The sequence below is a fragment of the Bombus flavifrons genome, chromosome 13 (genome assembly GCF_040668555.2).
Source record: "Bombus flavifrons isolate JBK064 chromosome 13, iyBomFlav1_principal, whole genome shotgun sequence".
Classification (NCBI taxonomy): Eukaryota; Metazoa; Arthropoda; class Insecta; order Hymenoptera; family Apidae; genus Bombus; species Bombus flavifrons.
In genome coordinates this window covers 8,405,674-8,424,020 of record NC_138454.1, presented here as the reverse complement: position 1 = coordinate 8,424,020, position 18,347 = coordinate 8,405,674, and the positions used below count along the sequence as shown (strand labels likewise).

The 18,347-nt window shown below is 48.0% G+C and overlaps 1 protein-coding gene across 2 annotated transcripts in view; it reads right to left on the bottom strand.

The window, feature by feature from the left end:
- The window catches only part of LOC138186344 (kin of IRRE-like protein 1), a 256,576-nt gene that overhangs the window by 33,680 nt on the left and 204,549 nt on the right, over window positions 1-18,347 (bottom strand). For both annotated transcript variants that reach the window (XM_069126144.1, XM_069126143.1), the window contains exons 5-9: window positions 12,745-12,835; window positions 12,552-12,664; window positions 9,975-10,141; window positions 3,671-3,815; window positions 885-1,015 (exon numbers count right to left, since the gene is read on the bottom strand). In XM_069126144.1, coding sequence (XP_068982245.1) covers window positions 885-1,015; window positions 3,671-3,815; window positions 9,975-10,141; window positions 12,552-12,664; window positions 12,745-12,835 — 647 coding nt within the window. The remainder of the gene's footprint in view (window positions 1-884; window positions 1,016-3,670; window positions 3,816-9,974; window positions 10,142-12,551; window positions 12,665-12,744; window positions 12,836-18,347) is intronic.

The following is an 18,347-nucleotide window of genomic DNA, read 5'->3' as shown; positions in this document are numbered from 1 at the left end:
AAGAGAGAAGCTTATAGAACGACGTGTAAAGAAGAAGAGTAGCGGAAATTTTATTCTCCGTGAAGCTCGTTCCTCTTGAAATTAACGTGGCAACTGTTTAAACGTTGGAAGAACGTAGCAACTTGCCATTCACGGTAACAAACGTAATTTTGCCTGTAACGGTAAAAGGAGGGCAAGAAGGAGTACGTTGAAAGTCTCTTATCGCTTTTCGCCATAAATCCGCGAGATGATCGGCTTTCAGCGTGGCGTGTTTCGCGGTGCGGTGAGGCGCGGTGCGACGCTTTAATTCTCCGCGTTCTAACGGCGTTGTACTAGATCGAGCCTGTCGAACGATCTCATATATTATGCAAATAAAGGATTCAAAGTTTTAGCCAGTAAAATATACGAGCCATTATATGGGATAAGACTTGGTTGGCTACGGTAACGCGCCCTCCACGGTGATTTTCTTTACGTTCGCGGACGTTGTCGCGTAAATTACCTGTAACGTAGCTCGCTTGTAAATTTAGGGACGCACGCTGCTGCCTTTTTGTCCACCAGAGATTTTTCTCCGCGAATCTGGCATATTATGTTTCCGCTATTGTGGCACGCTAAGTGTACGGGAATTTTTGTGCCGCTGCGTTGCGAGCTTCTACTTTACGAGATACACCCAGGCTTTTAATAGCGCCATAATAGTGTACCCGCGGAGCACGAAATACCGTATTCCAAAGGCTGAAATAACTTTGTTAAAAGAAAAAAAAAAAAACGTCCGATTCGTGCAGCGCACGCTATCAACGAATTATTACGTCGTGTATCCGCCCAAGTATACCAGCAGCTATAATCGTAGGAAAGGCAACGAGACAGCGACGTTGATTACGCGGAATATTAATCGATGAAATCATACGTACGTCGTGTATCCATGTCAATTTCGACCAGGGAGGATTGGCTCTGATGTGACACTCGAAGTAGACGTCGTCGCCTTCCTTGATATCCTCCGGGCTTAGCGTCGATCCAAGGTTCAGCGACACGATCGGCGGATCTGGAAACAGATTTTAATCGAAGCGATCACCAACGAGACAGAAAGAATAGAATAGCGTCTCGATTGAATTATCAAAAGTAGAAACGCGATCCTATCGCCGAAGGTGTACGTGCGAGGATCAAGTAAATAATCGCGAACGATTTACTCCGATAATAGATAACAGGCATACGCGTTATCTCCTTGCCAAGCTTTTACTATTTTTTCTCATAAAGAAGGAATACGCTGAAGGGTTTGGATACGTTTTATCGTCACGGTAGGCTCCACCCTCGTAGAATTTCATCAACCTGATACCAGGTCGAGGCACGCTCTCTCGGTTCGTCCTCATCATGCGACAACCTATCCGTAGTTTCGATACCAAAAATATGTATTTCCGGTTTCCAAGCTCAGTTTCTCAAGTTCCCGTTTTTTTCCTGACCATGAAGCTTCTTTGCCTGTGATATACGACCGTCTCGATGTCAAGGGATTATCTTAATCCAAAATACTCGCCACGTACGCTCGTTCCACGGTGGCCACAGGGTTGCCGGTGAATTACAAAGAAGACAAATCTCTGCGGGTTTTGGCGCATGCTTATTCGCGTAATTTCTTCGTATTCTTCTAGCAGACGACATCGGCCACGGTCTCGCTAGCTCGATTGTCTTCCAGTCTGGCTTCACGGTCTCGCTTGGCAGCTGATTCTTTCCTGGTTGGTGTAACGTCCTCGAAAAATTTCAGTATTTTCTTTGCCTCTTGTATCTCTCGTCTTCATTAGTTTAATCATACCGGTTCCTCTTAGCTCGCTTTCTCGTCGGGGAGTTTATTCTTCGGGCGTTCTCGCAGGATTTTATCGCGCGCCACGATAAATTCCCTCCTTTCCGGTGGCTCTTCTTTTCCCCCGTGCACCGGCGTGTACTGCTCTTTCGAGATAGTATTAATTAGCTCGATCGCGTCTACCCGCTGCTTCTTCTCCCTTCAGCCCCAAGTTCAACGCCGCCACTTTTTAATTCTCCAACCTCCGTCGTTGCATCGTGCCGTGTCGCTCCTGTCCCTTGTTTTCCGCTCTTCTTCCACCGAGGCGAGATACTCGTCCAGGATTGCAATAAATTCCACCCACTATCCTCCCCTTTCATTTTCTTCCCCGTTCCTCGCGAATCGAGAGCTCGTGTGTATGGGCGGAAACGAAGGTGGAGCACGAAAAACCCGGGGCCGGCTCCCAAGGTAATGCGTAATTTCAACGATACTGCTCGACGGTCAACGTAATTGGATACACGACGTCACGTTATTTCTCCTGTTCTCGCGCTTTTTCCTCAGACGCTATCGAGCGTGTTTCTTTCCTACTGTCGATATACCTGGCGTATCTACGCGCGTACTTTACTTACGGGACAGTGTTTGATAAAAGCGGTCTGGAAACTGTGAAACGAACTGGCGGAAAATCATACCAATGACGAGGAATCAGTTGCCCTTACTTTCTACTTATAAAGTTGCCAAATAATTAATTGCAAAAAGTTACGCCGCTTCCGTTACGAGCTGTGCTTCCGTTCCGATCGAAAGAATCTTGAAAATCTTAAGCAGATCTTAATTAGATCTTGACAAGTGTAAAACTATAAAGTTTCAGGACGCTGGAATTTCCACCAGAAACTACATTTACGTTCGATTTATCCGCTGGAAGCGTAACAAGTGTAGCCGAAGTTAGTTTTGATTCGTTTTAGATCCGTCGTTGTTCCATAGAAACGCACTGTGACGAGTTTCGTGGCTACGCTGTAAGACGAGGTAATTACAGTCCTTCGTAGCCTATGTACACGGCACGCAGATGCGTAACGAATAACAATAATCTCGTAAGAAGGAATGCATGGTCGTGTGCTATTATCCACGATCGTCTTTTCACGATCTGGTTTTTACGCGACGGACGAATTTGTTTTTTGGCAAAGTCGACAAATACGCTCCGCGGGAAGAAAGTCTGTTCGCGTCATGACTTTTTAACCGATTCCACGAACGAGGATGGTAAAAAGGAAAGTCCATAGGGGCGCGAAATGGAACGAGTCGAGATGACGGAATACCCACCTCCCCCTGTGCTCAAAAGGGAGAAGATAGAAGAAAAGAAACGTGGAAGCTCGTGGATCAATCGGAACGACCGAATTCATCGATGGCATCCTTTTTCTCTTTACGAGCTGTTCGTCCCTATATGTCACATATATCTTTTTTTTTGTTTTACGATCAACTAGATCGGAAAACGGTTCCGCGGAAGAACACCAACGATCGGTTTCGCTGAATTTCGGCTGTAATTCGCTCGAAATCCAGCGGAGGCCGTTTTATTGCAGCTGTAAAAACAAGGGTTGGGAGAAAAAAGGAAATGGAGGGAAAAAGGAAGAGAGGGGCGACTGGAGGGAGGTGTGCGTTCAACGTAAAAACGCTCGTAAATCGGCCGATTTCACGATGCGCCTCGATAGAAGATAAGAGCAAGGGATACGCCAACCCCATGGCGATACTCTATTTTTTTATGACGTTCGCGCGACGCGTATGCATACATTAAGAAGCGTCGGTCGAACGCGGAGCAAGTTTAGCACGACGAATCATCGAATATGCATTTAACGTCACGTCCGCTCGTAAAACGTCGTACCAAGAAACGAATCGGGATCTCTGCGAAAAGAGCAATAGAATATATATTTATCGTATACTTACAGACGACGTCGATCTTCCAGGATTTCTCCACGAACAGTCCCGTAACGTTTGGATTTTCGGCCCTACAGGTGATCGATTTCCCGTGATCTTCCACCCCTGGCTCGAACTCCACCATGCTCACCGTCCGATTCTCCGATCTCTCCTCCTGCGTGACAGATCGTTCGAAGTTACGCAAAGTTTGTATTCTTTGGCCAGTTAAATGATCGAGCTCGATGGCTCGCTTCGTATTCGAGAGTTATTCGAGTTTCAAATGACGAGAAGCTACGTAAAGGTACGCTAGCCGTGTGAACGGCTACGAGAAGAACAAGATGCCCGAGCTTTTCCAGCAAATCGTTCTGGATCGTTGAAGAAGAAAACTCTGACGAAACGTCGTCACGCTGTAGAGTTTTGTGTATCCTGGGAAAGGTATCTTCTTCTTCTCGTGTTTAACGTTTTCGTCTGACGTTTGAAAACGTTGCCACGTGAGAATCTTCGTCCGTTTTACCGAACGAGCTTTCGATACTGTATTTTTCACGCCGTTTTTGCAACCTTCTCGATCGTTCTTCATTTCGCAACGAAGAGGACGCTTGCTTTTTCGCACCGCCACTTTGTCACCGTACGGAAGAATGTAATTTTGGCAGATAATAATTTTTACCAGGTATCGCGAATACCGTTCTCAGTGACGTCGCTCGATTCAATTCCGCGGCGCAAGATGGCGAGAAACGAGAACGAAGGTAAAAGATAAAAAGCGAAGAGAAAAAATGGGAAACTAGTTCGACGGCAACTCGGCATGGTTAATTTTGGTTATATTAAGGTCGAGAGGCAGACCGTAAGCAACGCTGGCAACATCTGCTGGAAATTCATTCCTGTTAGCCCGGACTCGAAAGGACCCGGGTCCTGCTGCTAACGCCGTGGAATCCTTTCTAAAGAGTACCACCGGATTCTACCGAGCGTGAATTTTACCGGCAGCTTCTGACGCGAGATTCTTCGCTCGCGTTTTTCTATTTATTTTCCACCGGTGTCGAGAGAAAAAGCCAGCCGCTACTTCGACCGGGAATTTTGTTTCAAAGCGTGTCAACTGATACTACGCTCGACGCGGAAGCGCGTTAAGGGGTCGGAACCAAAACTTTCCTCCGGTTGGACACGTTCTCTTCCCTATTCTTCCTCAGTTTTTCTCACTTCGAAGTTCTGCTCCTCAGCCGCAAAAAAGATGTTCTTTCCTCTGCGCGTAATATAGGAATTGTCGTTACCCAACCGCCGGAATTATACTTTTCCCTGCGCTCGTCTAATTTTCTTCGCGCGAACGTTCTCACAGCAACCGAGAAAAAGGAGGGAAAAGGCAAGGTGGCGACGAGCACAAGAGGGCACCGGAACGCGCAAAGGCGTCGCGGAATTTCATTTAGAAATATTTATACGCTCTTAAGTGCACCGATGCGTTCGCGTTTCGACCGAGTAGGAAATAAAGATGATATATCGCGCGATTACACGTCGACCCTATCGCAGTTTTCTCGGTACTTTCGGTTCGCTAACGAAACGCTTTCTGGTCGTGAAACCACGTAATACGGAACGCGTGGCGAACGGCTAAAGACAGCCTGAATGACTATGGGATAATCAGGATGGTAATGCAATAGAAGCGGTCTACGTGTTCTGCTGCTTATAGAATCTGCTTACGTTAATATCTCTCCTTGGTTCTTTCTTCAACCCTTACGTTATCCCGGTATCCTTGGTACCCCTTTTCTTTCTCACCGTTCTCTCGGGACCGCAGCGCTCGTCCTCGTCGTTCCCTCTTCCTTCTCTTCTCTAAAGCCACGTTATGAGGCTATATTTTATTATCCGACGCTTGTGCCACTGGGAATTTTAAAGAGACGCGTCGCCGCGTAAACGAGCAACGACGTGGCCTTATCGTCCAGCCTGTTCGTTTTAACGGCGCGGCGTACTACGTTTCTCGTTTGTAACCCTCGATCTCTGTCATTCCCCGGTGATTTTAAGCAAGTGCTACACGGAATATACCGAAAGTCACGAACCGTTGGTTCGTGCGATCGCAGGTCTGGCGATTGGATAGAGGTTGGTTCGTGGTTGTTCCTTCTCGTAGGGAGACATCCATCTCGGAAGGGGAAGTCAACTAGCGGTGGATGTCGCGAAGGCGCTGCAAGGTTCATTAAAATTCCTCGCGTTCCGTGACTGTTCGATGTCCGGCAACGCGGTGTCTCATCGGCGAATCTTCACACGTATCCGGTCCACGGCTCGTCAAAGAATTTTAATTTCATCGCATAAAAGTTGAATTGGAGCTCCAGATGGTCGCAGAATCGTCACGGACGCGGGTGTTTTGCTCGAATTAGAATTCAGCCGAGTTTCCATCGGTGACTGTCGTTTACTCTGTTAATCAGTCCGTACGCCAGAGTCTTGGTCCGTGCGTCGAGAGTACAAGGGCTTGGAGAGAGAGAAAGAGAGAGAGAGAGAAGGAAGGAGAGCACAGGTGCGACAACGAGCGAGGATATTGCGACTGCTGGTGCACGGATACGCCGCGCCGAGGCGTCGTTAAGCGTTGCGGGCAGGGCTTGTTAATGAACAACGCGAAATTAATTAGGGTCGCGCGTCAACGTGCCGAAGACAACGGCGGAGCTGTACACGTGCGCCCTGAGCCTGGTCGGCCAACGTTACATCTGTGATTCCGGATTATCGATAATGCGACCGCCTCGGGCCTCTGCCTAACAGTCGTGATTTAGGTACCAGCGTATCTGTTCGCTCGACCGAGCGCCAGATTAACTCGAATTGCGACGAGATTACGAATCGACGAGATCTCTCGCGCGAACTACATCTTATCTTCGATCTTCTCTTTCGCTCCCTCTACACACTCTGTCGCGTACTTTCCACCATAGACGCTTTCGTATCTTCCGCTTTGCCACAGAAATATCTCGGTCCAGCCAAAATCGCTTTAATGGCGGCGAATTACGCTCTTGTCGATCGTTTCGGTAAAGACAAATCCGACCTCTCAGCCGGATCCGAGAGGCTGCATTTCATTCGCGAACGCGAATGCTGCTGCAATGCAAAGAAAATCCCCGACTCTGCGTGGTGGCGTTGCCTCGCCTTGATGCGTTGACGGCATCGGTGAGAAGCAGCAGACCGGGGCTTTTTCGCGAAAATGTTCCCCAACTCGCGAGAAGCTTAGCTCTCTCTCTTTCTCTCTCTTTCTCCTCTCTTAGTATTCCAAGGAGTCGAGGAAAACGCGCTCTCCGACCTACCTAGCCACCTCTACCTACATACGTTATCGGCAAGCATCGAATACTCCTATCGGCGTAGACGCCGATTTTCGCGCTCTGCTTTCCAAACAACCTAAAAGGGCTCCTAACTTTGTAACGTGGTGCGTAGTTGGCTGGAAACTCGTAGTTATGGCTTTTGAAAGTGCTGTCGGAATGCGCGGCTTCGCGTCAGAGTCTTTCTCTTCATCGACGTTCCATTTCGTCGATCAAATTCACGGTTCCGCTAAATAGCTCAGCCGCTTCGCCACGGGTTATCTCTCTATTTTCCACGTTCGCCCTCCTTCTCGTCCTTTTTATTCCTATCTGGCGATTATTTTGCCACGTCGAGAAGGAAAAATGGTGGCTCGAACGCGTTCTCGTTTCTTCCGACCAGCGAAAAGTTTTCGTTAAAATCCGCGACTCCATCGTTCCGATGCTTCCTAATGATTTCCACGTTTTCCTGTTCCCTCTCCAATCGACGTACGCCGTAATGGCGCATCGTTGTCGCGAACAAAGGGTTTCGAGCCTTTCGTGTACCGAATGTATCTTGGCAGGTTCATTTCGTAGCCAATAGCAATGCTCTTCGTGGCCGCGTTATTGGAAACGTCGAATATCGCAACTTCGAGTCGAGAGTTCTCTACTGGACGGATCGACCGATGTTCTTCCACCATATCGGGTCCACCGAAATACAGGAAATACAGCAGATTCGATCTTCCAGGCACCCCCAACAAATCATACAGCTGTTCGTTGCTCTCTGGATCAATTTCCAACTCTCCGTCGATTCGAATAAATTCTTTGTAAGCGCATCATCCGTTTCTCGGTCACGACGCACAGTGGCATTGTAATTTTCACCACACATCCTAGCGGACATGTCGTTACGCGTCCGTCGAATCTCATCCAACAGTCATCTACCGGATCTCGACTTTCGTTCACTTTCATTTTCGCTTGCTATTATACGAGTAATATTGAAATAAAAACAACGTGTTTGATTTTGTTATTAAACATCGTACGAACGGAAAACCATTCGTAACGACGTACGGCGTACGAGGTAATAGAAACGGTAAATATTAAATGAAATTAATATCGTATGAAAAACAACCCGTGTTCGATTACTGTGCCGTCGTTCCCGTTTTGTTTTGTTTTTCTTTTTCGATCAAATGAAATAAAAACCCTTTATGTTTCCAATAACTCTCGACTATCGTTCCCTAAAATGATGAAAAAAAAAAAAAAAAAAAAAAATCGAGAAACTATATAAGTGTCGGTATACACCAATATTCTTCACAGTAGAAGTAGTAACTTTTAATTCGAGCAGCACAGCCGCTGGAAGAAACGTAAATGGATCTGCGACATCGCGAGATTTCGTTAGGACATCGAAGATAAGCGTTAGCGAGATTCGTGGAATGAAAACGAAGGAGAGGCGAGATCGCAGGGTGGTTAAGTCGACATTGCGTAATGACCAATTAGCATACCGCCAATGAAAATATCTGCAGTCGACAGATGTGGTTGGTAATTCAATCGACGTCCCCCGAAAGTGCCAGCCTCGAACCTACCTTCCGACCCTCCCGCCCTTATACAGCCCCTTTTCCTCGTACAATCGGACGCGACTCGAACCTGCGAATCCAATCCGTTCGAGCAGAGTGCCGCCATTTCTCTTGCCCTGCTGCACTTTCAGCGCTTGGTCCCGTTCCGTTTCAAAGGCCGACGCTAAGCGACGCGACGCGAGGCTTCGCTCGGCGTCTTCGTCTTCCCAGCGCTTTGACTCTGTTTCCGAGCCGAGAATCTCTTCGGTGGAAAAGATTCGCCGCCGAGGGGTATAGTTATCGGTTCCCCGGAGCGTTTCGACCTTTTCAACCGTTGCCTATGTCTCCTTTCCGCTCTCTCGTTACCTTTTCTTTCCTTCCTCTATTCGACCACGAACCTCGAAGAGAGCTCTTTCGAAAGATAGTTCGATACTCGCTGCTCGTAACTCCGGTTCCAGCTACTGTGCGATGGGAAATCGAGCCGTCCACGTTTTTAGCGACTGTTTCATCGAGTATTGTTCGCCTCTTCGTCGCTTCGGCTCGGCCTGCGTCCCGAAATCTTGGCACAGTTCTCGTTAAATCGCGACAAGACTCGTTAGCGGACGATCGTTTTTCAATTACAAGGACGCGCGAATATCGTCTAACGATATTCCTTTGCCGCGTGCAAAAGGAACGTTCGCGAGTGTCTTTAACCGCTGCTGGCGACTATTAGCTCGCTGGGAGAAAGACGTAAAGCGAAAGGGCGGAAGTAGCGAGGCGTAATTTACGGGATACGGACATTCTGATTTAAATTTCGACCAAGTGAAATTGAAATACCTTAGTGTCAGCACGCGTTACCGTATTTCATCGTAGCTGCGTCCAGCCCTGGAGAACGGGCCGGGTTAATTAACAACTAGCAAGCCCAACGCGCCGACTATAATAAGCAGCTTAGGTGTTAATTAAATGCCGCCTGCTACCTTTTGTTCCTTCGTCGCAAACGCGACAAATTTCGTTAAGGTGATGCGCTAATAATTAGAAAGCGATAACGAGCGGATTATCGGGGTCTAGTTGCGCGGATAATGGACCAGCAGGCCACGCACAGGAAACACATATTTTCGCCTACCGACGACGATAATAAGTTAGTCGGACCGGCACGATGCTGCGTTACGTCGCGCCCCGCCGTGTCTATCGATATCGTATTATCCGGCCGCTATGAGATTATCCCGAGGAAATCGAATTTCCAACCGACGAAATTAGACCGCGGCGTCTTAATTTCGGGTTCGCTCGCAACGAACCTTCCTGTCTTTCCGACACGACCTCACCGCAAACCGGATACGAGTTACGAGAAACGGAAACTTTGCCGAGGAAATTTAGCGACGCGAGCATTAGCGATGCCGCACCTCGCCTTTGTTTATTTCGCACGAACGACGAGGGGAAAAAAAAAGCAGAAAGCTTCGGCTGAAAGGAGATACCAAGGGGAACCAGGCTTTGTTCCCGGAACAAAGGTTGCACGCGAGACTTTCGAAACGGGGTAGAGAATTCGGACTAAGCTTCTAACCTCGATCGCTCGTTATTTCTTTTTCTCACCGTGGTGTGTTTCAGCTGTCTTCTTCGTCCCTTGTACCAAGTTATCACCGCCGGTGGCCTCGAACCGATGGTCTCGCATTCCACCTCGTACCGTTTCCCAGCCAGCAGAGATTCGTTTCCGACTCCCTTTTTCCCTGGCCTCCTTATGGTAGCCGTCAACGGTTTCACTGAAAATCAACCAACGAGAATTACGACGTTTGTCAATCGATAGATCGATCGACGGATCGGTCCTCGATGTCGACGCTTCACGTCGTTCTCCTTTTTTTCGAATCACCGAGTCTCGCAACCGCGCACGGACCGACGACGCTAATCGGGCGCGATAATTAAAGTGAACCGATAATTAAGGCGGACAAACGGGCAGGGGATACGTGAGCTCGATGCAAATCGTGCGGCCGATTTAACGTTGTAAAACCCCGACAGGTCGATTGCCAGTCATTTGTCATTTCCGAAGAACGATTCTCGGCCCTAGGGCGTTCGCTTTCGGGCTTTTCCGCAGAAATACCAATAATCGTTTGCTAATCTTCCATCTTTCTGTCCGTTGGTTCGTCTCTCTCTTCCGATCGATCGATCGGCCGGAAAATCGGCGGACACGAATCGCAAAAAAGGTAGATTCGATCGCAAATTATTTGCCAATTTCTTTCGCGAGCTTCTGCCGTGATAACGATCGCTACACGAGGTAAACATTGATTTTTCAACGCGTGTGTAAACGCGTGGAACGATACTGTTCCGAGCGAGGCGACGATCGCTTTGACGGACGATAAATCCGAGTATCCAATTGGCCAATACCAGCCAGATACGATCCGTTCGTGCGTGAAATATGAAAACTACGAGAATAGTAGTCCGTGGCTTCGTACACCGTACCACTGTACCATTTCTGTTCTCATCCGACTGCCAGCGATAATGAGTTTCGACATTTTTCTCGCGCATCCATTCTCCTCTACTCGTGTTCCTTTCGTTTTGCTTCGCTCTGCGAACAGTTGTAACGCGGCATTCTCGAGAATGCACGGAAAGACACGGCCACGAATTATCTACGAAAATACCATTATATCGATTTGTTTCTCACTCGGTTTACGATTAGTTAAATACAGTAAACAACCGAGAGAATGCGTACGAATTATACGAGTGTTGCTACATTAGTAATTTTTAAGCGAACAACATAGCGGATCGCGTGCACGCAAATATTTGATTTGCCGGATTTCCGGAATCACCGGTCTTTTCGATTATCCGCAATCTCGTCTATCCTGCGCTTCCCCGGCAGCCGTCTAGCCCGGCAACGGTTCGCCTCGTCACCGTTCAGGGGTTTTTTAATTTCTCTTTCGTTTTTTGTTCCACCAGCCATGAGATGAATACACGCTCGATGCATGGTCACTTGGTGCAGGTCGCAAAAATCAAAGAGCGAGCATCGATCAATCTCCCTTTTTCCCTCTTCGTCCCCATCGCTTTTTCTCTCTTCCGTACGCGTACACCATTGCCGCGGCCACTCTGCTCCTCTTCCTCCCCCTCGCCATTCCTCTCGCTCTATTCCGTTCTCACCCCTTCCTTCTTTCTCTTTGCCCCCCTCGTTCCGTTATCTCGCGCACGAAGCGCAGATTTTTTTTTTTTTTCGTTCGCCGCTATGATGGGTGTTCTCGTTCGCCAATAACGGGTCTTCAATTTCGTCATTCGCTTGGTCGAAAATTTCTTGACTCTCGAAAGGACGGATCATTCAGTGCCGATCAATCACGGTCGTCGTTCGCGCCGTCGTCGACTGCTTTCCTTTTTTCCAACATCGTCGACTCGCCGGAAATAGACGAGGCTTCGGTAAATATCTCGTAGAATTTCCTCGAACGTTTATTCGTCGAACAGCGAGATGGTAGTAGGATGGAATGAAATTTCCTTTAGGCGAATCTACCCCTCGCTCTAGTTTCTCCCTTGTAGCGGTAACCGTGCCGCGCGAGGCCAGATAATTGATCTATGAATTTTTCAGTTTACTCTCGAAATTAGTATTTCGTCGTTCCGGGTTATTGGGCGGTCGCGAGTTAACGAAGAATTCTAATTTTGAGAAAGCCCGAGGTTTGCCCGCTTTCATGGTTCTTCGGCTTCTTGCAGCGAGGGAGAAAGAGAGAAAGAGAGAGAGAGAGAGAGGGTCAGATAGAGATAGAGATAGATAGATAGAGAAAGAGAGAGAGAGACACGGATGAGCCAGGTGGGGCTCGAGGCAGGATTTAATATATTTCTCGTCTTATCTTGCCTTATCTTCCCTTAAAGGCGATTCACAGCGGCGAGGGAGCAAAGGATGTTGGCCCACATTTGCTGTCTCGTAGATGTTATCGTTAATGCGGGACAAGATAGGCTCGGGGTGAGGCTTCTGATTTGTTGGCCACGCGATAAGAATTTGTATCTACTTCTTGTCTTTATTTCATTCCTCTTTTAACGACGCTCCACCATCGCCTATGGCTATGCCTAGCGGCTCTTAACCCCGGGGAATTACACGATTTCTTTTGCCCTTCGACGTCCATCTCGTCTCTCGCTGCTTTCTTCCTCTGCTTTTATGGTTGGTGGTATGACGAGAGAAAAGACGAGATAATTGTTACTCACGGTTAAGTTCCAAAGTAATCGAGGCCTCCTTTGGCTCGATCAGGTCCGTGTTCCTTGCCTGACACGTAAAATTCGCCCCGAGCTCCGACCGAGTGATAGGCTGCAGAGTCAGCCTACGGAGGAGAAGATTGGAAATGAAGATTAACTGGAACGCTTGTGGCGATACGAGGAAGGAAACAAGGCGTCGGCGTACCTGTTTTCTATGACGTCGCCAGCGTTCTTCTCGTACTCCTCGTCTTTGACTTGGCCATTGACGAGCCACCGGACCATGGGTTCTGGCTTGCCTGGAAAAGCAAACGAACGTATCGTCAAGAACGACGCGATGCGTCTCGTGGAAGATACAGAGCTCGTAATTTTTATTCGTCGCTGTGCCGCGACAGCGGAAACGGAAGCGGCGATGGAAACGGAAACTGCGTTCTCGCGTTCGTTTCGGCGAAACGTTAACTCGACTCGATAAACCGATCGATCGAACGGAACGAGCGCTCGCGAAGATTTACGAAACATCGAGCGACAACATCAGGCCGAGCCACGAAAGCGAAGGAAATCGCGGCCCCGTATGGACGTAACGACTCGTGCAAAGTGATTTCGACCCCGGTGAAAAGACTTGGAACGGTTGCTCGCGAAACCAAAGGAGAAACGGAGTACGAAACGCGGTTTGGCAAGAGAAAGGAAGGGTAGGGCAGAGCTGGTTGGATGGAGAGAGGAACGCGAGTGGACAGGGGAATCGTATACAGAGGGCCGGGACGAGTTCGGTCGGAGCTACTAAAGGCTAGATGAGTTGCCGGGAACTTTTAAATTAGCCGATACCCCAGAGTTTTGGATGCGGTACTTCAGACAAAAACTGGCAGACTTCGAGTTGCTTCGGAGCCGGTCGCTTCAATATCCGCGCGTGTTATACTCTCTCGTTTCTCCGTCAGATCGATAAATATCAATTATAGAAGGACAGATGAACGGAAGAGCGGATCAAAGCGGCTCAAGTATTAAAAAGCAAGACTATAACAGGCCCCGATTTCATCGGAAGAGAGAGTAAGAGATGGTGGTGAGAAGGAGAGTAAGATGATACCGAATCGATCGCGTGCACCCAAAGAATCGAGCTGAAATTTCACGTATAAGTATCGGTTCGAATGATAAATAAGGGTTTGCTGGGCGTTCGTTCGATCTCTTTAGCCGGTCGCCCTTCGCGATCTACGTGCTTCACGAAAGTAGCGTTTATCGGAAATAAATGGTCGGAGGAGAGCAGCGAGGGTATATCGCATCGAGTTCTCGATTCGACGGAATGTTCCGTGGATAGACTCCGTATTATATCACGGATTTACATATCTCTCGCGAATAATACGCGGTTCCGTGGCTAGATGCATATTTTTGTTGAAAAAGCTGCCGGTTAAGGTGATAAAATAGCTGCAGTGATATACGAGCATTATAAGAGGCAGGTATGCGCCGGTAATGGGTCAGAAATCATAAAGAGAGAGAAAAAGAGAGAGAGAGAAGAAGCTTGGTGCGTCTATCGGTCGGCGGAATTTCTCGTTGTGAAAACAGGCATCGCAAGTATACCGATAGCCGATTCGAGCCAGCTTACGTTCGCCGTTTCATTGTTATTCACGATACCGTACCATACTGGAATCGCAATTTAATCAGGCCCGACGCAACATCGCCGCGACACTTAAAATTGCAAGTCTGATCTCCGATGGAAGCTAGCTTAGATTAACTTCGCGTCATTGTTATTCACGGCGCTTGTCGATCTAGATTGCGTTTTAACCGTCTCGTTCTTTTTGATTTCTCTGCCGTTCCTTCGTACGTTTCGATGGGGGGAAAAGGGACGGTGAAGGAAGAATAGAGAAAAGGAAACTGTAGCTTGGAATTTAGTCTTTGCCTTGGAAAATTTCATCTCTGCTCGCAACTCGCTAGATTCTCTTTGCGCCAATCGAAGATCGGCTTCAAAAGATTTTTCATGCAGACGGAATACGGAATACGGTCACGACGATAGAGCTTGGCCAGTTAATTCGTAAGCTCGGCCGCGAGGTCGTTTGCACGAGTGCTTAGGGGCGAGAGCTAGGTCGTAGCGTGGTTGCGTGGCTGCGGAAAGGGAGAAGGACTAGATGGTCTGGCTTTACCTCCGGTCTGGGTTAGGTCTGGCAATGGCTTCGGTACGCCCCTGGCGTTGACTTTAACTGCCGGACTATATCTGAACTCCCACCAAAACCGAGGCTCCCTTAAAACGACGACAACAGCCGCGCTATCTGCGCGGCAGGGGGTACTAAAGTGCGGATTTTAATCCGCGGATACCGGACGATATCTTGCAGGATTAAGACCGGTCCGCAGCTACTCGCCCACATCTAACAAGTTTACCGTTGGTTCGAACTCTACTTAAGGCAAATACCAGCCGTTGGGATTCGACGTCCTTGCCGGAGTTCCTTCTTCGACCGGTCCCTTTATTCAACCTTGCACCCCGTTCCCAGCCCCGTCCACCAACGCCCACCCTTCGGCTTCTCTTCATTTCATCGCCGTGCGGCGCCGCGTCGCCTTAATTCAGGGCCTCTTGATTTAGGATTATCGAGGAAACGTCGATAAGCTCGACTTACTGTCTGGCGTCCCTTTAGCGACTATATGACAGGAAATATATCGTAGTTTCATCACGCGATCGTCCAGTCGGTCGATCAAGTGAATTTCACAATCTACGTTGAGTCAACGAAGAATAAAACGTCTCGCGTTACGGTCACTTACCGCGTAAAAGTGCGGCACAACGTGGTATCGGTGCTTGTAACGTAGCGAGATTAGAGAACAAGTGTCAGAGAAGAAGAGAAGAGAACTAAAGTTCGAGAATTCAAGTTGCTGGAATTCCGTGAGATGATGGAAAAAGCAATCAAAGACCGACTCTGCTCTGATATCGCAGCGAAATCTCGTAATATTTTTAATGGACAAAGCTCGGCAAATATATGGCGACGCGACCCGATGCCGATACGAGAAAATTTAACTCGTTTTGGAAGTGGTAGCGACGTAACGGCGCGGCACATCCCGTCCTCCGCTCTCGAATAATTTTTAATATCTTTTATGGCGCTGCGAGTTCCGGTTTCACGGGCAGGATTGAAAAATAAATATTCCCCGCACTCGGCCAATACGACACGGATAGATTACGATCCCGCGACATTATTCGCACACCCCTGGGAAATAGGCAAAGTGCATCGCGCTCGATGACTCGAAAGTCAGAGTTCTCTCCGTTCCCCGAAGATAATTATTATTCGAGTAAACTGGCTTATTGCGTTGCCCCGTGTGTCGTTGGTCTAGAAACGTGAAATATCCCACACGCGCGCTTCTACGTTCGCGTTGAAAGCGGATTTCGATTTCGCCGTTCCAATTTCCAAAATTAACCAACTCTTGCGTGCGGTAGTTGGAGAGCGAATCGAAAGAAGAAGCCTTTCGTTTGAAGAGGAGCCGCTCCCGTTCGCCTTGACCTTCCTTTAATCGGTTCTTCGTGTTCGCAGATCGTCTCAAAGGGATTCGTTTGGAGACGCGCCACGGTGAAAAGGGAATCAAGCGAGAAAGGATGAGGAGAAGAGCAGGTGGACGGGCACTGACGTAGCGTTCGATTCGAGAACTCCGATAAACGAGAATGCTGCTCTGAAACTTGTAATACGTCCACTCTCTCTCTCTCTCTCTTTCTCTGTAATCATCGAGGGAAAATATTTAAAGGAAGAAACCTTGCCGATAAAGTGGAAAAATGATTTTCCGAGAAACGAGTTTACCTCGTAAAGTGGATCTTTCTACGTTAGGATACACTTAGTATATAGTGGAAGACGAAGAGGGAGTGGAAAGTTGGTGTCGAGTATTGGGAAGAGAGATATGTAGGTAGAAATAAGGGAAGGAAAACCTCACCTTTACGTGCGTATACACCCTCGAAGTAGGACCCTCGATTCTTTCCGGGCACGAAGTCAAGTAATTGGCAATAAATCCAGCAAGCGGGCTGAGTCGTAAAATTTTCTCACCGCTATTCTCATAAATTATAGATAACACGGAATACCGTGGAGGAAGTTAGGCTTAGTTGTAAATCGCGTATAATAGAGCGGTTGAGAGAATGCTATGGATGCGCTAGGACGAGACGAGCCGTGGTTGAACGCTAACAATCTCACTGTACGTTACGTCTTTTGAAATAACCATGAGCTTAATCTTCTTTCATATCGAGGATCGTCGATCATCGGATAACGACGGAAGATCGGTCGATGTGTCTAATTTTTTCATTTCTCTGCGAGATTAATGTAAGTTTCATTTACGGGAAATTCTCGCCTCGACTCGGGTCAATTACAGTTGATCGCTGGTGGCGCAGCGGAAAAATATTTATTGTTCACTGCGAGAAAGATAAAGCTCGCGTAGGTATTAACGCGTGTCTCGTGTAATTAACGCGCAGCGTCCACGACCACGTCAGCTTTCTCGTTTCAAACGACCGCGTTTCGCTTCGAGACCGACCAATGAAAATTAACGTCGAACCGAGCACGCGTTTAACGCTGTATACGTGTTTTTATCGCGTTGTTGCGCCGCGAGACCGAGTTCTTTTCGTTGTGAAACCGGAAGAAGAATCGCGAAGAGACGCGTGGTTTCCGCTCCCGAATTTCCAACTGGTTCGTTTCTCTCGGTTTTACTCGCTCCTCTACAAAGATTAAATACTGTCCAGGCGGTATCACGCGAAAGGCAAATGCGGTTTCGCCGTTCCTCTGAGATCACGCTATCCTATAAAGAAGAACAACCAGCGCAGAACGCGAATAAAGCTACCGATTATTCAACTGCGCGATAACGTTTTTTTTTCTAGCCAACTGGTAAAGTTTCTCCGATTCTCATTGCGAAATCGGCCGCAAAAAGGCTGCCCCGACGAAAATCGATATCGAATTCCGAAATGTTCAAACAGAGTGCCTATACAGATATCGTGAATAAGCTGGCAATAAAACGTGAGCTCGGCAAATTTTTTACGACGCTCAAAAGATCCAGGCTATGCGACGTTTCGTTTGAATAATCGGATCTATCGTGGTATCGTATCGTTCCCGTGATGGTCTTTTCCGCGTAAATAACCTACATTGCCGATTCTCCGCGATCCTGCAACGTAGCGGGGGTCAAAGGGAGCGAGGCAAAGTCGGGCCGCGCGCATTAACATTTAATCGGTAAAGTATACCAGGGCGTAATTTCGCATTGACGGCTAGCGTTCCCGACCTCCGGCTTTTCGATTGAATTGCAAATCTTTGCGGGCATGCCGCGAGGACAGAAATGGTGGCAGAAACTTATCGCGCGCCTCGGCGACCCTGGGTTGGTTAAGAAGCGAGACAGCGCGAGATCGAGGCTCGAGAATCGTGGCGAAAGGACGAGCGAGAGGCGGAGAGAAACGAGACGCGGCGAAAGTTTCTCCCTGAAATCGAACAAACATCGGGATCGCCAAAATTTCAATGGTTGCCTTTTTGTGTGCAAACGGAGACGATATCGGTAACCGATACACTGTCCTGGCTTCAAGTATAAATTTCAGACGCTCTAACGATCCAGTAGAAAAACGAAAAAAAAAAGAGAACAGGAAGAGATGAATATTTCATTGAAAATAGAATCACCGAGAGGCAGACGATCTTCTTTTCCCTGTTTAAGGATGATTTACAATTAAATGAAAATTCTAGGCTTGTTGTCCGGGATCGGGATCGTTTGCAGGGGTTTTGCTAGCGTATTGTTAAGGATAAGCCGATCTTCTCGATATTCAATTTATACGCCGCAATGCGTATGATCGATGCGCAGCGTCGATGCAATTCCCATCGAATCTGCATACGGCAGTAT